This window comes from Chiloscyllium punctatum, chromosome 15 (assembly GCF_047496795.1).
Source record: "Chiloscyllium punctatum isolate Juve2018m chromosome 15, sChiPun1.3, whole genome shotgun sequence".
Lineage (NCBI taxonomy): Eukaryota > Metazoa > Chordata > Chondrichthyes > Orectolobiformes > Hemiscylliidae > Chiloscyllium > Chiloscyllium punctatum.
This window is the reverse complement of record NC_092753.1, coordinates 63,080,949-63,105,153: the sequence shown is the minus strand read 5'-3', so window position 1 is coordinate 63,105,153 and position 24,205 is coordinate 63,080,949. Positions and strand designations below refer to the sequence as shown.

Here is a 24,205-nt window from a genome sequence, read left to right as displayed (position 1 = left end):
ACTGCATGTTCAAGAAAGTGGCTCGTTATCAAGTGCAGCTCAAGATATTTAATAAATGCTGGCTCAGTCAGTGATGCCCACAGCTCACAAAGTAATTAAAAACATGTTCAACGTCTTAGTCAGATACCTGGGAAGTAAGTTGCAGAATGTTAACAATTTTGAATTTAATGACGGAGGCAGAACGAAATGATGTGGGACCACTAGTAGATGGAGTTGAGTCAGGTTTCAGTTCAGAAGCACCATTTCATAACAGTAGATGGGCAGTTTGTAGCAATTAATAGACTATAATTTTGTCATTAGTAAAAGTCCAGGTTGTGAGAACTGAAGAGAGTTTTTCTTAAATTTTATTTGGTTAACCAAGCTGCAAAAATAAAACTTTACAATCTGTCAAGCCAGATTTCAGTGTGTGATTTGACTTGTCTGGTACTACCATCATTTGGGTTCATAAAATAACCCAAAACAAATGAGCCTTTATCTTGTACTTGAGGTTGTTTCCTGCTCATTATTGTTCCCATGCTTTTGTTTACCATTTTGCAATCTTTCTTAACTTCCAAGGATAATATACTTTATTTAAAAAAATGAAAGCACTGCAGATGCTGGAAATCTGGAACAAAAACAGAAATTGCTGGAACATCTCAGCAGAATTGACAGCATCTGTGGAGTGTGTGTTTTATATCTATGTGTGCTAGGAAATCTTGGGCATTTCAAACATACTTTTAAAACTAACTGATGAACTAAATATCTGTGTTAAACCTAATTTCTAGCTTTTCAATGGTGCAATCTTGACTTTTACAATTGACCTGATCTTTATAATTGCCCTTGGCTTTACCACTGGTTTTATAACTCATTGTGAAATTATACTGTAGGGAACTGTATTGCAGGAAACCTAGAAAATGCAATACTTTTAAATTCTGCCTCATATATTTATGTTTTAGGAAGAGGCGGGTCCGTGGTTTTATGGCATCTTCTCGGCAGGCTATGATGGGTGATGGAAAGAGTGAGAAAGAGCTGTCATTTGCAGTTAGCATAAGACATGCTTTTGTTCCATTTTCAGGTAAATTGTATTTTTTTAAAATAAATAATCAAATGTTAGTTGTGCTATTAACATCCTTAACAAAAAGAACTGGAGTTTAAAAACTGTTTCAGATGTACCAGTATAAGTCCTCAATGAAATGAGTCATCTACACAGAGCTTTGAATTCCAGTTCATGAAAAAACTGCTTTTACACTCAATCTCGATTCAACAAGCAGTTTTGATGTGCAAAGTTTCAGATACATCTTGCTTGTTGAGTTGCTTCTACCAGTTTAGTTTTCTCAATTAAAAAATAAAACCCATTCTAATTGTAAGGCAAAAGCTATTTTTTCTCATTTCAGGAAGTGCTGTAGAAACTCAGCAGTTCTAGGAGCATCTGTGGAGAACCAGAGATCATTAATGATTTGAGCTCAATCTGAGTCATCTTTCCTCAATCCATGCTGGCTGGCTGTTATAGCTCTGCACTCTTTTTGTTTAGATGAATTATTTATGAATTATTACAAGCTGAGCTGGATTTATTTTTTTCCTTTTAAAGGTGGCCTCATTTTGGCAGCAGATTACTCCCAGTTGGAGCTACGAATTCTGGCTCATCTTTCCAAGGATAGGAGCCTTATTCAAGTTCTAAATAGTGGGGAAGATGTGTTCAAGAGCATTGCTGCAGAGTGGAAAATGGTAGATCCAGCAGGAGTGAATGATAGACTGAGACAACAGGCCAAGCAGGTCAGTTGAAGTTTGAAGTAGCTGGGTGTATTATCTGACAACATGAAATCTCCAGCTGGAAACGAAAAAAAGTCATCTTCTATTAAGTGTAATATAGAGTGAGTTTCAATAATGCCATGTTCTTGTGAACATTCTGTGTAGAACTGGCAATATGAACAGTTTTTAAAAAATTGCTTTAGAAGATATTGCTCTACATGCTCCTTCTGGCTCTATAATCATACCAAGATAATCTTGTTGCTTAAAACTAAACAAATATAAATTAGTTTTAACTTCCAAAATCCCAATGTGTTGTATTATCAAACATCAAAGAGATAATTTCTTGGGATGGAAGCTGACACTTTTTGCATCAACTATGAGCCCCTGTTACATACCCTTCATTTAAGAGCCAATTAATTTATTCAACAAAGTATCAAGCCAGGATAGCAACATGAGTTCATGTAGTTTTAAAAGTAAACTATATTGAACAACTCTTGTTATGGCACACACAACTCCTGATGATAGGTCATTGACCTGAACCTTTCTCTCTTCATACATGTTGCCTCAGCTGCTGAGTTTTTCCAGGTTCTGCTGTGTTCTTATTTCAGATTTGCAGCATCCGTTTTCTGCTTTTGTGACAAATTGAAAACAAAAATGCTGGAGATCTCAGTGGGTCAGGCAGCATCCATGGGGAGAGAGAGCAAGCTAATGTTTTGAGTCTAGATAACTCTTCTTCAGAACTGATGTGAAGTGTGCAGGAGGCAGCATTTATGCTACAGAAAGGGTGCTGATGGTGCAGATTAAGTGATAGTAATATGAGACCGGCAGGACAATGGTGTGTCTAACTGTCAAACTGGAAAGAACAGATGGTCCCACTGGTGTTGGGGGAAGGAAGCGAGGACATGGTGACAGCAAATGCAGCCAGTAAAGCTAAAAGAAAGGGAAGGAACGGGGGCGGGTTCACAATCTGAAGGTGATTACGTCTGGAAGGTTGTGAAGTGCTTAGTTTGAAGATGAGTTGTTGTTGCTCCAGTTTGCACTATGATACATTGGAGCATTGCAGCATGCTGAGGACAGATAAGTGGGCAGCTCTGAAAATGTGTTGCTGGAAAAGCGCAGCAGGTCAGGCAGCATCCAAGGAACAGGAGAATCGACGTTTCTGGCATCAGCCCTTCCTGAAGAAGGGCTGATGCCCGAAACGTCGATTCTCCTGTTCCTTGGATGCTGCCTGACCTGCTGCGCTTTTCCAGCAACACATTTTCAGCTCTGATCTCCAGCATCTGCAGTCCTCACTTTCTCCTCACAGATAAGTGGGCATCCAAGCAGGACGCTGTGTTAAAATGAACACTATGGGAAGGTCAGGGTCATGTAACAAACCCAGGTTTGTTTTCAGAAGTCAAATGACCAGAATTCCACAGATCAGTGTCTCTGACAAATGCGGCGCAATTGGCATGCAACACAGTTATCACTTCTGCAGTATTGTGTGCTCAGCAAGTTCTTCGTGTTGAACAGTGAAAGTCTGAAGTCAACCTACCATAGTCTCTGTCTCTGTTTTTTAGTATTTTCTAATCAACCTGCTCAGCGATGTTATTACACACTTCTGGACTTGTGTGGCACTTGAACCAAGGCCTCCTGGCTCAGATATAGGGACAGTACCATTGCACCACAAGATCTTTTTTGTCAGGTATTCACGGGGAGTGATTGTGATTGTGAGCAACTGGTGCTTGTTGATATAATGTTTTAAAAATAGTAACATGAGGTCCTTCTGTTGTAATGATAGTGTCCCAGCCTCTGAATCAGGAGGCCTTCGTTCAACTCCCACCTGCTCTTCGAACATCTTCGAATAGGTTGTTTAGAGAAAAAAAGTAAAATGGTAACATATCAGTCACTGGTGCAATTGGTGAGCACGTTCACATGTTGATTGAAGTTTTGGTGGCTTCAGACCATCTAGGACCCTTATGGTATCGTAGTAGTCTCCTGTCTCTGAGCCAGGTGGTCTGAATTTGAATCCTGTTTGCTTCAGAGGTGTGTAAGAACATCACTGAACTGGTTGATTAGAAAATTAAAAATAGAAAGAGCTGGGTTCAAGTCCTACCTGCCCAAGATTCATTGTAACGTGTCTGAACAAATTGATTTAAAAAAAACAGGGTTCCTAAGGGTACTTATAACGCATTGGTTGTGCTGCTGCCTCTAAACCAAGAGATCTTTATTATATTAAATAATAAGGAGAAAGGGTTTTTAGTGTTACCAAGGTAGAGGACTTTGCCCAGGAATGGTATACAAGGAATTTAATAGGATGAGATAAATATTGATACTCAAAGTGGACAGGTCGAATAGACTACATCCTATGTTGCTGAGGGAATGAGAGGGTTAACATTAGAGATGCAGACCTGAATCTTTCAGTTCTTCTGAGATAGTGTGTTCTGGAGCATTCTAGATATCATATCCATGCACAAAAGAGGAGAGAGATGTCAACCTGGTGATTCTAGCCCAGTCACTTTAATGTTAGGTATGGGTTGTGGGGGCAAAGCTTTTAGAAACAGTAAATTGGAAAAATGTTAGTGTCTACTTTGACAAATGTAGACTAGAAAAGGCGAGCTTGGAATGGATTTAAGGGTAATTCATCTTTGACTAACTTGATTGAGAATTTTGATGAGATTAAAGTTTCATGTCTAAATTTTTAAAAGATGTTTGATACTGTACCACATATTAGGCCTATTGGCAAAATTGAAGGCCATTGGATTTAAAGGGCTGTGGCAGTACTGTTGCAAATTTAACCAAAACAACGGAAAACTGTGCTGTAATGGATGACAGTGTTTTTTGGACTGAAAGAAAGCACACAATGGAGTTAACAAGGTTTAGTACTAGGGCCAGTTCTTTTTATTTAAATATACATAATATTGCTTTGAACTCTGGGGTACAAGGTGTAATTTTGAAATTTGGAAATACTTGGATACAAAAGTTGGAAGTGTGGAAAACAGAACAGTAATAGCAGAGGACAGATTTGGTGGAATGGGTCGGCACATGTCACTGAAATTCAGTACAAAAGTGCTGGAAGAAATAATAAGGAAAGACTGTGCAGGCTAAATGCAATTTTAAAGGGTACACAAATAAGAGTATACACAAATCTTTCAATATAGCATGATAGGTTAACAAAGTATTTGGGTAACGTGACTTCATAAATAAGGCACAGTGAACCAAATAAAGGAAGTTATGCTGAATTACATATAAAATGGCTGGAAGTATTCTAACCAATTATGAGCACTGCATTTATGGGAGAATTTGAAGGTTTTGGAGAGAGTTATTATGAAGTTGAAGGTGTGTACTGTACCTTTAAGAGAGGGTGAAAGCTGGCAAGCACCTGTTAGGCACAAAGTGTACTGGACAATTTGAAGGTGTTACATTTGGGCTGTAATTTAGATATTGAGTTGTTTTCACAACAGTTCAAATTTAACCAATCAGTTTAAATTATGCCCCAAGATACTAAAACCCAATCGAATTTGAATTTTACTGTTCGAACATTTAACCAATGAGAAAATCCGATGTTTTGGGATACAAAAAGCAGGTAGTTTGGACAGTTAGCCAGAGAAAGAGCACCTTCTGCCATTGCCAGACAGACTGCTCAAAAACTCTCCAAAAGGTACCTTTTCAAATGAAAGATCTGTGCAGCAGAAGACCGAAGACGACCCAAGGAGATCTACAAACTGAGGATCAACACTGCTGTCTGGTTTTTGAAAATTGATTTGCTGAAAATTTAATATGGTCTATATCCGATCAGGTAGACAACAAATCTTTAAGACAAAGGAGGCTAAGAGTTGTAAATAAGTGTTGCTTAGTGTTCACTTTTAGAGTTAAAGAATAAAATTGATATTTTTTTAATTAATTAGTGGAATTTGGGTAGTTCTCTGTCATTCATGTTTTAACAGATTACAAGGCGAGTTGAGCTTTTCTGTGTGTTTGGTTTAATTAGCAGAAGGGTTAGTTCCTGTAAGTCGGATATGGAAAGGAGAGTGCTGTGGTCCATGGATGCTGTCTCAGTCAGTACTCTCTACCACTTGTTAGGAAGTCATGTTTCAAAGGACATTGGGCGGCTATGCAGAATCTTAACTCTGGAATTGGGGGTAGAGATCTTATCAGAGGTGTGGGAGGATATTTGGGAGAACATAAGGAAGATTTTAATCTGTAACAGGAGGCAGGCTATACAACTGAAGGTACTCCACAGGGCTCATCTGGCACTGGGGCGGCTTGTGAAATTTTTAGACAGGAGTGTCCACAATGTGCTCCAAATGTAACACAGATATTGGTACTCTTACTAATTGCTTGTGGTCATGCCGCAAGCTTCGTAGGTATTGGGATGCCATAGCGAATATTTTAGAAGATATTTTAGGAATTGAGGTTAAATTGGATCCGGTGTCCCTCCTCTTGGATCTTCCATATCACCCCAGTTTCGACGTGCATGGGAAGAAACTGTTTAATATTCTTTCATTCTGTGCAAGGAAGAACATTCTAATGAGCTGAGTATCGGAGAATCCCCTGGGACATTTGGGCTGGCGTAGATTAGTTATGGAGCACATCCCCCTGGACTTCCTTAGAGTATAGTGCACCGGAAAACAGAACAGCTTTATAGGACTCTCTGAATTATATAGATGCAGACTTGTCAGCTATCTTTATCAGAGCCTTTGTGTAGTCATCAGGGCTATCTCTGGTGGTCCGTGGGCCCCTGGGGGGAAGAATCCTGAACAAATACTGGTTTGCTTACTAATGCTCCTGGTGGTGGGAGCTTTAGTGGGATTGTGCTGAGTGCAGTAACTTAACTGAATATAACTTAAGATGCCTTGGTATAACTTGGTTTAACTTAGTTTTTCTCTCTTAGTTATTTATTGAATTGTAGATTTTGTAGTTTTTTTCTCTCTCTTTCCCCTCAGTGGTTGATGGAGTAGAGTAGTAGTTTGTTTTCTGTTATTGTCATTATATTATAAAGTTGTTATACTATTTTGTATTGATTTTGTAAAAAAACTTAAAATCTTTTTTTCTCAATAAAAATATTTACAAAAAAAAATTAGCAGAAGGGTTTAACCCGTGTTGTAACAGAGTACAGGAGAGATTTATTAGAATTATTCCAGGGATGTGGGAATGCAGTTACACAGGCTGGAGCAGATGGAAATGTTCTTACAGTGGAGAGAGGCTGAAGGAATTTTACAAACGTGTTTAAAATAATTTAAACAGAGCAAATAAAGAGAAGCTATTATCAGTGGTTTAATTGCAATAACCAGAGGGTTAAGAAAGAGAACCAGGTATTAACATAAAAAGCTGTTTTTACATGAGGAGTGATTAGGATTTGGAAGGCACTGCCTGATGAGATTTAATAATAGATTAAAAAGGGAATTGAATAAATTCCATGGGTACAAAAATTGCAGGAATGTGGGGAAAGAGTGGGGCTAAACAGATTCCTCTTCAAAAAGGCCAGTATACACTTGATGGATTGAAAGGCTTTTTTTTCTGTTGCAGTTCCATGGTTCGTTATTTCTCTGGAGCAGATCAGTAGGATTTAGAATCAATTACTTATGATCAAAAAGCTGCTCTAGTTTAGTACATGCATCCGGAAAGTTGTGATCAGTGAGAACTCAATCTCCTTTGTGTAAACTTTATTTCTGTTGTGTCCTTTCCTCCGGTGATGTATGGCTGTTCCCTGAACTCTAATTTGCAGGTCTCCTTTCTTCTTCAGATCTGTTATGGGATCATTTATGGGATTGGAGCCAAGTCTCTTGGTGAGCAAATGGGCCTGGATGAGAATGATGCAGGTCGATACCTAGAAACTTTCAAATCTCGATATACAGGTAAGGAAGCATTCATTAAGATTTTTAGTGATGGTTGGATTTAAAGGAAATATGAATAAACTACTTTTTATTTAATTGATAAAAGATGGCACAATGGGGAAGGATTAGGTTCCTTCAGTAGAGAAAATAACATCACTTGTGACTTTTGCAAAGACGACCAAGAGATCAAGTCAAGTTACTCCACACTGCTGATCTTGAAGTGATGTGTCAGAGTCAGCAGCTTTGAGAGAAAATTACCAAAGTAATTTGAAACTTTTCTTCAGCTGGAGCATAACTTTGGACAAAAACTTTAACTATTGCATATAGGAGATTTATTTTTAAAACTAATTTTAAAACATTGATCATTTTCCACAGGAATTCGGACATTTCTGCATGAAACAGTAAAATGTTGTCAGGAAAATGGATTTGTGCAAACAATTCTTGGCCGGAAACGATACCTTCCAGCAATAAAGGATCCCAATCCACATGTTAAAGCTCACGTACGTATAATAGTTTATAGACCAGTTCAAAGATACCTAACTTTTAATAAACATGCTCCAGTTATGGGAACTTCTGATGCTGTGCAGAGCACCAGACCAAAACATTCCATTTTTGTTTGATGTTATAGATCACAGTGTATTTAGTAAGTTGTGTGTTTTAATTTGTTATGCAAAATACTTCCTATTCTGTTTTGCTGATTCTATAGCTTGGATTTTTATGGTGATTTAGATTACTTCATAAGTATGAAATAAAAACAATATGAAAAGTATTCTGAGTACCTCGAACGACTAACTTCAGATGACCAGGCGATGTACAACTCGGATTAGGATTACCATTGAAAAGACATATAATAAAATCAGATCAAAATGAAGAGTTGTTCAGAACTAAATCTTCTTGTTCTTGCAAGTGTTTAACTTCCCACTTCTGATGTGGATGATGTAGTTGTATCATCTTCAATTGTTGTGTGCAGTTATTCATTGGTGTCCCTCACATACTCCACTTGATGGAGAGAAACTCTTTAGCATTCTCGTTAGGCCAGTTGAGGTGGGGGGGTCAAATCCTATCCACTAATCCCAATTCCCCTTTATTAAAACACAGTCTGGTGAAGCTGTCCATGAGAATTGAAAATTAGTTTCTGTTCAATGATACGTTTTGACAGAGTGGTCTGAACCAGCATTGCATCCTCTGGTCACAGTCTCTGGCCAAATGTAGGATTATATTTGGTTTTAATGTTTCATGTTTGGCTGAATATTTATGAAATGTTATTCTTTGTTACAAATATATTGTGTGTTTGGTGTTGACTGGAATCTAAGTTTTGAATCAGGATCCAACCTGAATCTGACATGCTCTATGAAGGCAGATCTCCTGCCCAAGTAAATCTTACTTTGTTTGGTAGTGATAATACATCTAATTTAAATTTAGTTCAGTGTCAAATTGATTTAAAAAGTGCTGAGACATTATGTTGATTTTTCTAAGTGCATTTAAGATCGAGATGTGGATTGTTCTTTTCTGAAAATTCCTAGTCTTGCTCCTAATTCACACAGCACTAGCTAATTTAACCTATGGGATGCAGTGGGAGATGACTGGGGTCTTCAAGGCAGCAGGTAGTTCAGTGATTAGCACTGCTGTCTCAGAGCGCCAGGGACCTGGGTTCAATTCCACCTTCGGGCGTGTCTGTGAGGGTTTCTTTCAGGTGCTCCAGTTTCCTCCCAGAGTTCAAAGATGTGCAGGGTAGGTGGATCGGCCATGCTAAATTGCCCTTAGTATCCAGAGATGTGCAGGCTAGGTGGTTTATCCATAGGAAATGTTGGATTAAAGGGACCGGGGGAGTTGGGGGTTAGTAGTCTGGGTGGGATGCTCTTTGAACGGTTGGTGTTGGCTCAGTGGGCCTTCTGGCCTGCTCCCACACTGTAGGGCTTTGATGAAGTAGATTTAACTTTTCTCCATAGTTCAATATGAATGCCTTTGATTTTCAAAGATGGTATTGGGTGTACTTTGTACATGGAGCCTGTGCTGTTAATAAATCAGTTTAATAGCAATAGCTGTGGCTGTTTTCACAGTTAGGTGTAAATGAGGCTTTAGCCACGTAAACCTAACTATCATCACAACGTGGTCTGGTCTATTGCACAGGTATTCCTGATTCTAATCGAAATGTTGTTGCTGTGTGAGAAATCCGGTGTTGTTTATAGATCTATGGATGACACCTTTTTTGCAAAAGTGTGCTAGTTATTACAGACATTTCAGGAATGCCCTTTTAAATACGGACTGTGATTTCTATAAACTGAAATTTACTTTGTTGGAATTTCTGAATTTCAAGAGGCTAGTTGTGAGTTTGTGGCTAAATGTCATATTTAGTAATAAAACTAACTTTTTCAAATTTAAAATCAAGCCATATTTGGCAAATAATACCAAGCAGTCTTAACTACCCCCTGAAATGGCCAGCAAGCCACTTGGTGTAATAGTCGCTAGAAAATTGCAAAAAATGAAATTGGATGCCCATCTGGCATAGACTAGGCACTGGAAACGACAACAGCAAACACAGCGTTACTGAGTCTGCAAAGCCCCCCTTACTCATTGTAGGCACATGGCAGGGTACCACACTAGGGATGGGCAATAAATGCTGGCCCAGCCAGCAATGCCCATGTCCCACAAGAGAACAAAAAATAAATTTAAGTTGCACAGTTGTACTATGTACAGTACAATAATCAGAATCTTATTCTGATTGTAAACAATTAACAGGGCATCAGCTGGTTGAAATCCAAATTGGAAAGTATCTTTTCATAGTTAGATTTTGTACAAAAATCCAGATGGCCTTTCAATTAGAACCCAATTCAATGCTGCCAGTTAGCTTGTAGGCTAGGTATTGATGCCCACTCATAAAGCCTCATTCTGGTCATTCCATCCCAACAGGCTCAACGTCAAGCAGTGAACACCACTGTTCAAGGATCAGCGGCTGATCTGGTAAAAATAGCTACTGTTAATGTTCAGAAACGATTGGAGGAGGCCTTTCCATCTGTTGCTAAATCACATGGTCACTGGAAAAGCAAGCTTCAGGAAGACAAAAATATGGGTTAGAACTTTGCTTTATTTCTTTTTTTATGTCTCCTTCCACCTTCTGTTATTAGATAGCTCACTGTTTCTACTGAGTTTTCTATTATTCCAGTCCCATTATCCAGTGTTACTGGACTGGAGATGACATACTTGGTGGATCCTGATGACTATGTTCAGACTAGTTTATCCTGATGTGATAAACTCTATTCCCAGAAGGTGCTGCAGCAAAACAACCGACAGCATTCTTTATCACCACAGCTTTAATTTCAGTTGAGGTGATAATACAGTTAGAACATAGACCATTACAGGCCCTTCAGCCCTCGATGTTGCACATCCTTTTATCCTACTCTAATGTCAGACTAACCTACATACCTTTCATTGTACTATCATCCATATGCCTATCCAAGAGTCACTTAAATGTCTTTGTATCTGACTCTACCACCACTGATGGCAGTGCATTCCATGCACCCAGTACTCTGTAAAGACATCTCCCCTAAACCTTCCACCAATTACCTTAAAATGATGCCCCCTTGTGATAGTCATTTCTGACCTGGGAAAAAGTCTCTGGCCACTCAATCTCTCTATGCCTCTGATTATCTTGTACACCTCTATCAAGTCACCTCACATTCTTCTTTGCTCCATTGCAAAAAGCCCTCAACATTTCTTCATAAGACATGCCCTCCAGTCCAGGCAGAATCCTGTTAAAATTCCTCTGCATCCTCTCTAAAGCTTCCAAATCCTTCCTATAATGAGGCGACTAGAACAGAACATAATATTCCAAATATGGTCGAACCAGGGCTCTACGGAGCTGCAGCATAACCTCACAGTTCTTAAACTCAGTCTCCCTGCTAATGAAAGCTAACACACCATACTCCTCCTTGACAACCCTATCAACATGGGTGGCAACTTTGAGGAATCTATGGACGTGGACCCTAAGATTCCTCTGTTCCTGCACACTGCCAACAATCCTGCCTTTAACCCCGGATTCTTTATTCAAATTTGATCTTCCGAAGTGAATCACTTCACATTTTTCCAGGTTGAATTCCATCTGCCACTTATCAGCCCAATTCTGAGTCCTGTCAATATCCTATTACAACCTACAACAGCCCTCCTTCACTGTCTACCACTCCAGCAATCTTCGTGTCATTGGCAAACCTACTAACCCACCCTTCCACTTCCTCATCCAAGTCATTTATAAACATCACAAAGCGCAGAGGTTCCAGAACCAATCCCTGCGGAACACAAGAGGTCACCAAGCTCCAGGCTGAATACTTTTCATCTACTACCACCCTTTTTCTTTTATGGGCCAGCTAATTTTGTATCCAGACTGGCAGATTTCCCTGTATCCCATGCCTCCTTACTTTCTGAATGAGCCTACCATGGGGGGCTTATCAAACACCTTGCTAAAATCCATGTGCACCACATCCACTGCTCTACCTTCATCAGTGTGTTTTGTCATGTTCTCAAAGAATTCAGTAAGGTTTGTGAGGCATGACCTGCCCCTCACAAAGCCATGCTGACTATCTCTAATTAAGCTATGGTTTTCCAAGTAATCATCAATCCTGTCTCTCAGAATCCTCTCCAATACTTTACCCACCACAGATGTGAGGACTGACTGGTTTGTAATTCCTGGGATTATCTCTATTCCCTTTCTTGAACAAGGGAATAACATTTGCCATCCTTCAATCATCTGGCACTACTCCAGTGGATAGTGAGGATGAAAAGATCATCGCCAAAGGCAATCTCTTCCCTCGCTTCCTGTAGTAACCTAGGTTATATCCTATCTGGCCCAGGGGATTTATCTGTCCTCATGATTTTCAACATTTTCAGCACATCCTCCTTATTAACATTAACCTGTTTGAGCACATCAACCTGTTTCACACTGTCCTCAGAAATGTCAAGGCCTCTGTCAGTAGTGAATGCTGAAGCAAAGTATTCATTAAGGAGCTCCCCTACCTCCTCCGACTCCAGGTGCAAATTCCCTCCACTATCCCTGATCGGCCCTACCCTCACTCTGACCATCCTGTTGTTCCTCACATAAGTATAGAATGTCTTAGGGTTTTCCTTAATCCTACCTGCTAAAGTACTTTCTAGCTCTCCTAAGTCTGTTTTTCAGTTGCTTCCTGGCTACCTTGTAGCCCTGTAGAGCCCTGTCTAATCTTTGCCTCCTCAACCTTAAGCTTCCTTCTTCCTCTTGACTGGATGTTCCATATCTCTTGTCACCCAAAGTTCCTTCACCCTCCCATCTCTTCCTTACCTCAGTGGGACAAACCTATCCAGCGCTCTCACTAAGTGCTTCCTAAACAACCTCTGCATTTTGATCGTGCATTTCTCTGAGAACATCTGTTCCCAATTTAGGTGCCCCAGTTCCTGCCTAATGGCATTGTAATCCCTTCCTTCCCCAATTAAATACTTTCCCACACCTCCTATTCCTCTGCATGAGTATAATAAATGTCAGGGAGTTGTGAGCACTATCACCGAAATGCTCCCCACCAAGGGATCTGATACCTGGCATGGTTTGATGCAAAGCACCAAATCCAATATGGTCTCCCCTCTAGGCAGCCTCTCTACGTATTGAGTCAGGAATCCTTCCTAGGCACACCTGACAAAAAAAGCTTGATCTAAACTATTTGAACGAAGTAGGTTCCAATCAATATTAGGGAAATTCAAGTCACCCATGGCAACAACTCTGTTACTTCTGCACCTTTCCAAACTCTGCCTCCCAATCTGCTCCTCCATGTCTCTGTTGCTACTGCGGGTCTGTAGAAAACTCCCAATAAAGTGACTGCTCCTTTCCTGACTTGCCCCATACTGACTCTGTAGACAATCCCTCATCGATGATCTCTCTTTCTGCAGCTGTGGTACTATCCCTGATTAGCAATGCCACTCCTCCACCTCTTTTGCTTACCCACCCCCAGTTCCTTTTGAAGCATCTAAACCCTGGAACATCCAACAACTATCCATGATATCCAAGACTCCATAATGGCCACAACATCATAGTTCCAAGTAATGATCCATGCTCTGAGTTCGTCACCCTTATTCCTGATACTACTTGCATTAAAATAGACACACCTCAACCCATCACATTGGCTGCACCTTTGCCCTATCAAGTGCTTATCCCTCCTGACAGACTCTCTCCATGTTGTATCTGCCTGTTTTACTATCTACTCTATATCTGATCCGTAGCTCAGGTTCCCACCCCCCACCAATCTAGTTTTAAACTCTCCAGAAGAGTTCTAGCAAACCATCTGGGTGCCCCTCCAGTTCAGGTGCAACCCGTCTTCTTGTATAGGCGTCACCTTCTCCAGAAGGTATCCCAGTGATCCACATATCTGAAGCTGTCCCTCCTACACCCCTGCAGCCATGTTTCATCTGCACTCTCTTTCTGTTCCTAGCCTCACTAGCACGTGGCACCGGTAGCAATCCTGAGATTACTATTCTGCTCGTCCTGCCTTCTAGCTTCCAACCTAATTCCTTATATTCACTTTTCAGGTTCTCCTCCCTTTTCCTAGCTATGTCTTTGGTACCAATGTGTACCACGACATCTGGCTGCTCAACCTCCTCCTTAAGAGTCCTGTAGACACGGTCCGAGACATCCCTGACCATCATCCCATACCATCTGAGAGTCTCGTTCGCACCCTTGGAATTTCCTGTCTGTCCTTCTCACAATTGAATCTTCTATCTCTTTCGCTCTCCTATTCTCCCCCCTTCCATTCTGAGCCATCGAGTCAGGCTCAGTGCCAGAAACCTGGCCACTGTGGCTTTCCCCTGGTAGGTAAACCACCCCACCCACGCCAACAGTATCCAAAATGTTATTATTGAGGAAAAAGGCCACAGGGGGTCCCTGCACTGTCTGTTCCCTTTCTCTCTCCTGTCACCCAGTTACCTTTATCCTATAACTCAGTATGACCATCTCCCTATAACTCCTCTCTATCACCCCCTCAGCCTCCCGAATGATTTGAAGTTCATCCAGCTCCAGTTCCCTAACTCAGCCTGTGAAGAGCTGGGGTTGAGTACGCATCTCGCAATTCTGGGAAGGCAAATATGTGCCATTCGTATTTTTTACTGCACACCTTTTTATTGCCCCCTGCCCATGGTGTTTTCTACCTTGTTAACTACTGCCTAACTTTGGATGGTAGGACCTTAATTCCTTTGAGTTGGAACTGAATACTTTCTATTCAGATTGAATTGATTGAGGGCTACGAATTTGCTGCTCTGAATGTGAATCACCAATTCCAGCTGATACAGGCCATCCAAAAGGCAGGTTTAAAAAAAAACTGAGCTTCAGTTCAGCTGAAGTTGCTAGTGTGATGCTGTGCTGTCATTTCATTATGTGGCAGATCCCCAGGATCAGAAATGAGCCCCTGATTATGGCTCCCGCTGTACTGCAGTAAAGAGACAGCAGAACACTGTCTTTGCAAGGAGTCGAGGGGGAAACTGATTTAATTAAAAGCAATTTTCAGGAATTGTATTTCAGATTTATGAAAAGTTTTTTAAATTAGTTAAATCGTTTAAATCTCTATTTTCTATTATAAAATTATTTATTTAATATGCACATAGTGTATTATACTGCTTCTATTCACTCCCTCCTAATTCTCCACAGGAGGAACATGTCTCTGACAACACTCCCTTTTAAACAGTCACCTGCAGTTCTTACATGAAGCAATTACACCTTTTTGTGTTAAATTTAAAGAATAAGTAGAGTTTCTGGGACTCTAAGGCAACCGTACAATCAGCCAATATTTGGATCTACTTCGTGTTCCAGGGTTTAACAGAATCTTCAGCCTCAAAATATTTTTTAATTTTTGGAAATTTTAGGAATTTATTTAAATTGTCACACACTCGTTGGTAGGCGATGTGGCTTTGTGCTCAGGAATTGGTAGCTAGGGCTATGGGATAATGGTTATGTATAAGCTAATCTTCCTCGGATCTCCTTGTATATAAATTCACTTGCTCACACCAATGTCACCGATGGAAGGAATGCCTTCGCATGAACAAAGTGACTCCGGTTCTTGCCTGTGTTCTTTAGCATTAGAAGAAATGATCGGAAATAAAAGTTTTTGGCAGGTGTGTTCTCCCTTGAAATTCAGACAGAAGTTAGGGTCTAACTCCACCCAATATTATAAATGCATCAAACTCTGATAACATTGAGAACTCTGAGAAGGTTGAATTGGGATTGTAATCAACTTGAACAAAGTAGTTGGTGGATATGTAATATCAGATTCTTTGATATTTGTCTCCAAATGTAGATATGATTCAAAGGAAAAAACGGCGAGAACTATACCAACCAAATTGTGGAGGTTTTTTCATTTTACAGCTACACGACGAACTGCTTTATGAAGTTGCGGAGAATGACATGATACAGGTAGGGAAAGTGAAGAGTTTGTTAATTTAGTTCGTATGATCATTTTTGTCAATGTTCATTTCAGTCTCTATAGATGTAAGAGAACGGAAAATGAGAAAATGGAACACTGAGTTGTGCAATGGATACAAAAGAAAGGATGAAATAATGAATCCATGTGACTCATTAATGGCCTCCTACACGGAATGCTTTCTTGTTTTAAATAATTTTTAATAATTTGGTAGGACATGTTTTGATAGACCTCCTGTCATCAGAGCACCATAAGAGTAGGGTTGGGGGAAACCTCTTCATTTATTTTTGGGATTTCCTCAGAATACAAAGAAGACAGCAGCTGCTATGGGAACATGACTCAGATATTGGGTTAACTTGCAAAGAGGAACAGCATTCTCTGCAGGAAAAACACAGCTTGTTTCCATATTGGATATCATTGAAGCATCTAAAGATAGGATATTAGCCTGAGGAACTCATGAGGTGATATCTGTGGCTGACATGATTGACTCCCAACAACCATAGCCAACTTTGTTTGTACTGGATATCACTCCTACCAACCCAAAGTCCTGTTTCCCCACCCATTGTGTGTTAGGACCCCGTGATGCCACACTTGATCAAATGCAGCCTTAATATCAACAGTAGTCACTGTCATCTCACATCTTGAGTTCAGGTCTTTTATCCATGATTGGAAAAAGCTGTAATGAGGTCAGGGACCAAAACCGAGCGTCAATGAGTGGTTTGCATGTGGATATACAAATTAGAAGCAGGCAAAGGCCACTACTTCCTCACATCTGCTTGATCATTCAATAAGGTCATGGTTAATCTGATTACTCCACGTGCCTGCCTATCCCAAAAAGTTTTCATCCTTTTGCTTATCAGGACGCTATCATCCTCTGCTGTGAAATATTCAAAGATTCTCTTCCCTTGAAGCAGAGTTCCAAGGACTCGGTGCCCTTTGTGAGAAAATAAATGCCTTGTCTGACTTAAATGACTGATCCACAGCTCTACATTCTCATACAAGAGGAAACATCCTTTCCACATGCACCGTCAAGATTCCTTCAGATCTTCTAAGCTTTAATCCAGTTATCTCATTGTTTTTCTGAAGCCCAGTGGTTATAAGCCTAGCCTATTAAACCTCTTCTGATTAGACAACCTATCATTCCAGATGCTAGTTCAGAAAAGGTTTAGTCGACTGCTTCCGACTCATTCACATCCTTCCTTAAATAAGAAATGTAGTATACAACTCCCAAAGTCTTCTCACCAATGCCCTGTATAACTGACGCCAAACCTATTCAATGCCCCTTTCAATAAATGGTAATATCCTATTACTTATTAGCCTTTCTAGATAGCTCAGATCCTCCAACCCTGGCAACATCCTTTTAAATCTTTTCTGAACCCTTTCAAGTTTCACAACATCTTTCCGATAGGAAAGAGAACAGAATTGCACACAATATTCCAACAGTGGCCTAACCAATGTCCTGTACAGCCGTAACATGACCTCCCAACTCCTGTAGTCAACACTATGAGACCAATAAAGGAAAGCATACCAAACGCCTTCTTCACTAACCTATCTACCTGCGATTCCACTTTCAAGGAGCTATGAACCTGCATTCCAAGGTCTCTTTGTTCAGCAACACTCCCCAGGACTTTACCATTAAGTGTATAAGTCCTGCTAAGATTTACTTTCCCAAAATGCAGCACCTTGCATTTATCTGAATTAAACTCCATCTGCCACTTCTCAGCCCATTGGCCCATCTGATCAAGATCCTGTTGTAATCCGAGGTAACCTTCTTCGTTGTCCACTACACCTCCAATTTTGGTGTCATCTGCAAACTTACTGACTGTACCTCTTATGCTCACATCCAAATCATTTATATAAATGACAAAAAGTAGAGCACCCAGCACTGACCCTTGTGGTACTCCACTGGTCACAGCCCTCCAGTCTGAAAAACAACCCTCCACCACTACCCTCTGTCTTCTACCTTTGAGCCAGTTCTGTATCCAAATGGCTAGTTCTCCCTGTACTCCTTGAGATCTAACCTTGCTAACCAGTTTCCCATGGGGATCCTTGTCGAACACTTTACTGAAGTCCATATAGATCACATCTTCCACCCTGCCCTCATCAATCCTCTTTGTGACTTCTTCAAAAAACTCAATCAAGTTTGTGAGACATGATTTCCCACGCACAAAGCCACGTTGACTATCCCTAATCAGTCCTTGCCTTTCCAAATACATGTAAGTCCTGTCCCTCAGGATTCCCTCCAACAACTTGCCCACCACCGACGTCAGGCTCACTGGTCTATAGTTCCCTGATTACTGGCTGCTTGATTATTGAACTGATGAAAAAGAAAGTGAGGACTGCAGATGCTGGAGATCAGAGTTGAGGGTGTGCTGCTGGAAAATCTCAGCAGTTCAGGCAGCATCTGAGGAGCAGGAGAATCAATGTTTTGTGCATAAGCCCTTCCTGATGAAGGGCTTGTGCACGAGGTTTCGGTTCTCCTGCTCCTCAGATGCTGCCTGACCTGCTGTGCTTTACCAGCACCACACACACAACTCTGTTGATGTACTGGGCTCCCCATTGTTAATGATGGAGATATTTGTAGAGCCTCTTCCTCTGGCGAATTGTTTAATGTTGTGCTTTTGTCAATTCATTTGTGTCTCAGAATAAGAAATTAGAAATCACAACTTGTATTTAAATTGGATAAGTTTTATTTTTCTTTATATATTCAAATCAATTGAGATTTTTTTCCAGCCACACCTAAAATGGGCTCTGTGGCTGAGAGCATCTCGGTGGGCTGTGCTGTTTTGGCATTTGTTCTAGGATTGACCAATGTCAGATACAAACCATGAAGATATGTCCTATTCTGGTGAGGCAATTAATTTTCTCATTTAGATGTCATCAGGTCAGCAGTTTAAACTGGATCAATCTTAATTCAATTTAAGTTCTTCTTAAGTTTCACCACCTATGCTGCAGAATACTCCAATAAATTACGTCATTGTTGATTTTCTGTTTAAAGTTTTGCTTATTGCTGTAGAGAATACAGCCCTCTAAACATTGTTAATTAAGGTGATCAGATTTTCTGTTCTGTTTTCTCATTTTCTGCCTTTCCTCAGATTGCTCAGATTCTGAAAAACGAAATGGAAAACACCATGAAGCTGCTGGTGAAACTTTGTGTTAAAATAAAGGTTGGTCCCAGTTGGGGGAACCTTCAAGATTTGGACCTGTAGTGAAGAACTTGCCAGATTTGAAAATATGGACTACTTCCTTGTGTATTTATTTTGGAGTGTTGGACACATGGCTTATGATTGGTGCTATTTAATATTCAGCGTAGAAAATGAAAGAGTTAATATGGGTTTACTTTGAATGTGAATACCTTGTTAAATAAATCAAAGCTGAATCATTCAGCTCTCAGTCAATTGCTGATAATTAAGGTGAATAATATTAATCAAGTTAACCAAAATATTTTATCACTGTGAATTGCTGAATGCTTTACAAAAACGCATCTATTTATTTGTACAAAATTCAATGAAATTGAATGTAGTATTCTTGGATGAATTCAGTGGAGACTGTTTAACAGGGAGGTTCGAAAACAAAAGTCATTTCTATGCCAGGAAATACTTGAATGTCCCAGCTCTTTGTCTTAGCTTCATGTCATTTAATTAATGCAAAGTAACTTTCAAAGAGACAGACATTTTAAATCATCTACAGAGTATATAGTGGTGTCTCACATCTATTCAATTACCAGTTTTTCACTTTTGTAACTAAGTACAGAATGAGAGCTTTGAATAAATGTGATTTGTCTCAATTTCTTTATGGGAGAGTGAATCTGCTACACAGAATATCATGGCAACACCACCATTGCTGCTTTATACTTGGAGTTATGCTTTTGATTATAAAGTGAACTGATTAACTAGTTTTATCCTCTTTGGGTGGATAATTATTGCATTGTAATTAACTCCAACAATTGATGTGATTAATTGGTAAAACTCATACCAAGGAACTGAGAGTTACTTTGGTATAGGAATGTCAGTGACTCTAAAAGCAGTCAAACTATCAGACACCTTTCCTCTGCTCGGGTGTGGATATTCTAAATTGCTTGTATATTTATTTATTGTCAACCATTAAATGGTAGTTAAGAAGCTCAGCTTGTAGTGATCAGACTGTGTTCAAGATGAAAGTATTGTGTAATTATGAATTGACGAATTTAGATTAAGTGGAACACATTATTTATTGTACAATTGAAATGTCTGTGCTCAGCCTCTTTGGCAGCATCTATAGTGAGAAAGTGTTAACATTTCAGGGTGATGAAAGATCATCATCCGGAATTGTTCACTATTTCTCTCTCCAAGGACATGGACAGACCTGAGTAGTTATAATTTTTTTTTGTCATTTCAGATTCCCAGCCTTTGCATTATTTTAATTTGACATTGTTGAATTGTCTGTAGCTGTTAACATAACATTATTGTTATGACTCAGATCTGTTTAAGGTGACATATTCCTCTGCATATATTTTATCTTTTTTTGAATAAAGATTATCTTTAAATATGGAAAATCAGTTTTGTGAACAGTACTTAAAAACAACTAATCTCTTATGATAAGTTGAAAGCGTTTCTTCTAACAGCTGTACATTTTGTCAAACTAGACAAAATATTTTATTAAACAAGATGTTTTGTTCAATATTGGGAAATAAGGCAGGTCAAATGACTGACTTGGCAATGGGGGAGCACTTTGGGGCCAGTGATAATAATTCTATTAGTTTTAAAATAGTTATGGAAAAAGATAGACCTGATATAAAAGTTAAAGTTCTAATTTGGATTAAGGCCAATTTTGACGGTATCACACAAGAACTTTCAAAAGTTGATTGGGAGAGGCTGTTCGCAGTGAAAGGGACATTGCAAAGTGAGAGGCCTTCTAAAATGAGATTAGGAGAGTCTTGAGATAGTATGAAACTAAGAGTGTGAAGGGCAAGACTGGTAGGGTGTAGGGAATGCTGGATGACTGGAGAAATTGAGGCCCTGGTCAAGAAAAAGGGGGAGGCATATGGCAGTTATAGTCAGCTGGGATTCAGTGAAACCTTGGTACAAGGGCAGGAGAAGTATACTTGAGGTAAATCAGGAGGGCAAAAGCTGGACATGAGATAGATTTGGCAAATAGGGTTAAGGATAATCCAAAGAGATTCTTTAAATACATTAAGGGCAAAAGAGTAAGTAGGGAGAGAATAAGGCTCCTTAAAGATCAACAAACCTGCCTAAGTGTCAAACCACAGGAAACAGTTGATATACTTGGAGAAATAAACAATGATATCTTGAAAAGTGTCCATACTGGAAAAGGAGGTGCTGGATGTCTTAAAATGCCTAAAGGTGGATAAATCCCCTGTACCCAATCAGGTGTACTCTAGAACTTTGTGGGAATCTAGGAAAGCGATTGCAATGTCCCTTGCTGAGATATTTGTATCATCGATAGCCATGGGAGAGGTGCCAGAAAACTGGAGGCCAATTTGGTGTCATTTAAGAAAGGTAGTAAGAAAAAAAAACAGGGAATAATAGACCAGTGATGTCAGATGTAGGTAAAGTGTTTAATTTGAGGACAGGATCGACATCATTTGGAAAGGCAAGGATTGATTAGAGATAGTTGACATGGCTTTATGCATGAGTTACCATGTCTTGCTAACTTGATTGAATTTTTTGAAGAAATGACAAAAGGATTGAAGGCAGAGCAGTGGACCTTGTCTATATGAACTTGAGTAAGGAGTTTGAGAACCATGATAGACTGGTTAGCAAAGTTTGATATAATGGAATCCAGCAGGAACTACCCAATTGCTTTTCATCATTTGTATAAATGATTTGAATATGAATATAGGAGGTATGGTGAGGAAGTTTGCAGATGACACTAAAATTGGTCATGTAGTGGACAATGAAGCAGGTTATCGCAGAGTACAATAGGACCTTGGTTAGATGGGCTGAGGAAGGGCAGATAGGGTTTAATTTAGAAAAATGTGAGGTTTTGCATTTTGGAAAAGCAAATCAGGACAGGACTTATATATTTGTAGGGTTCAGGGGTGCAGGTGCATAGTTACAGGGAGACAGGGTGGTGAAGCTGTATGGTACCCTTGCCTTCATTGAGTATAGGAGTTGGGATGGCATGTTACTGCTTTACAGGACATTGTTTCGGCCACTTTTAGAATACTGCATATAATTCTGATCTCCCTGCTATAGGAAGGATGCTGTGAAACTTGAAAGTATTCAGAAAATATTTATAAGGATACTGCCAGGATTGGAGTGTTTGAACTATATGGACAGGCTGAATAGGTTAGGGCTTTTTTTGCCAAGAGTGTCAGAGGCCGAGGGGTGGCCTTAACAGAGGTTTATAAAATTGTGAGGGGCATGGATAAGGTGAATAACCATGGTCTTTTTCCCAGAGTAGGGGAGTCCAAAACTAGAGGGCAAAAGTTTAAGGTGAGAGGGGAAAGATTTAAAGGGACACTGAGGGGCAACTGTTTCATGCAGAGGTTGGTTCATGTATGGAACAAGCTGCCAGAAGTTATAACATTTAAAAGTCATCTGGACTGGTATATAAATAGGAATGGTTTAGAGGGAGGTGGGCCAAATGCTAGCAAATGGGACTAGATCAGTTTAGGATAGCATGGACGAGTTGGACAGAAGGGTTTGTTTCCATGCTGTGCAACTCTATGACTAAACAAAAATACTATTTGAAAGTACTGATGACTTCTTCACTTCTGTTTATCTAAGTATATGTTATAGCTTCTTCCTTCTATTCCACAAAATATTGGTTTGTGATGCGAATAAGGATGCATGGACTATGGTGGTTCACAAGTCACAAGGAAAACTTAACCCTTTTAATTTATGGTTACCAATATAATAACTGAATTAATCTCTTTAATATTTTCCTTTCATGTTCCATCATCATCACCAACCATGCCACAGCATGGAGGTGCAACAAAGTTAACAATCACACAACACCAGGTTATAGTCCAACAGGTTTATTTGGAAGCCTGATGAAGGAGTGGTGCTCCGAAAACTCGTTTCTTCCCCCAAATAAACCTGTTGGTCAATAACCTGGTGTTGTATGATTTTTTTTTGTAAATATTTTTGAGTAAAAAGACTTAAAATTTTTTACAATATTGCAAAATCACTACAAAATAGTATATCCAACTTATAATATAATGACAATAACAGAAAATACTACTACTACTCTACTGCAAAAACCACTGGAAGGAGAGAGAAAATAAAACCTACAAGAGCTACAATTCAATAAATAAGTAAGAAAAAATTAAATTTAGGGCTCTTCCCCACCCCCCCCACCCAGGTGCCCCCGACCACTAGACACAGCCCTCAGGTCTACACGAAGGTCCTGATCAGTATAGCTGACAAGTCTGCATCTTTATAGTTTAGAAAGGGCTGCCCTAGCGCCCGGACACCGAAGCACGCTCCTCTCTATTTCCGACGTATAGGAATCTTTTTCTGAATAAAATCCATAACCTGAAAGTAATGAAAGAGATCCTTCCTAGATAGCTCATATTTCTGACTCAGCTGCTCAAAACACATCATGACCTCCCTGTCAAATAGAACTATCAAACAGGAGACTCCTCTAGACTTTCAGAGCTTAAAGCCAGAGTCCATCGACCCTGGTCGAATCCTAACATTCCCACCAAGGGAGTGAAAGGGGAAGTATTTTTGTAAGTTGCCCTCACCTTTCTGAATCATTCTTCATGCTTTAACTGTGTTAAGGACAATCGGATTTCTGCAATGGTCCATAACAGTCCTCCATTGTCTGTAAACAACAAATTGATGAGGGGGCATTTTGCCCGGGAGGCCTCGATGTCCAACCAAATTAATCGTGGGTCCTGGCAGGCCCAGTCAGCCACACAGGATAGTAAGGAACTCAATTGATATTTCTTAAAATCCAGGAAATCCAAACCCCTCATCCCCTGTGGAAGCTCAATTTGGCAAGGTTAATAAGACTGGCCTGTGATGCCAGATGAAAGATCCAAGCCAACTGTAAAGCCTCTGTAGTGTTCTGCCTAGGCAGCATCAAAGACAGCATTCGCATGGGATATCATAAATGAGGAAGAACATTCATTTTGGCCAGAGCTATCCTACCCAACCAGGTTATCAGAAGATCCTCCCAGTGCTGAAAGTCCTGCTTTATCTTCTCTAGCCACTGCACAAAATTAGCTTTATATATTTGATTGAAGGCAGGGGTGATTAAAAAAAATGTCGAAATACAGGAAACCTC

At 39.9% G+C, this 24,205-nt stretch overlaps 1 protein-coding gene across 1 annotated transcript in view; it reads left to right on the top strand.

The window, feature by feature from the left end:
- polq (polymerase (DNA directed), theta) overlaps positions 1-20,449 on the top strand; it is an 88,261-nt gene extending 67,812 nt beyond the window's left edge. The window contains exons 26-32 of the mRNA XM_072585293.1: positions 936-1,054; positions 1,568-1,752; positions 7,454-7,565; positions 7,920-8,044; positions 10,455-10,614; positions 15,845-15,960; positions 19,063-20,449. Coding sequence (XP_072441394.1) covers positions 936-1,054; positions 1,568-1,752; positions 7,454-7,565; positions 7,920-8,044; positions 10,455-10,614; positions 15,845-15,960; positions 19,063-19,176 — 931 coding nt within the window. The 3' untranslated portion in view covers positions 19,177-20,449. The remainder of the gene's footprint in view (positions 1-935; positions 1,055-1,567; positions 1,753-7,453; positions 7,566-7,919; positions 8,045-10,454; positions 10,615-15,844; positions 15,961-19,062) is intronic.
- Positions 20,450-24,205: the final 3,756 nt, after the last annotated feature.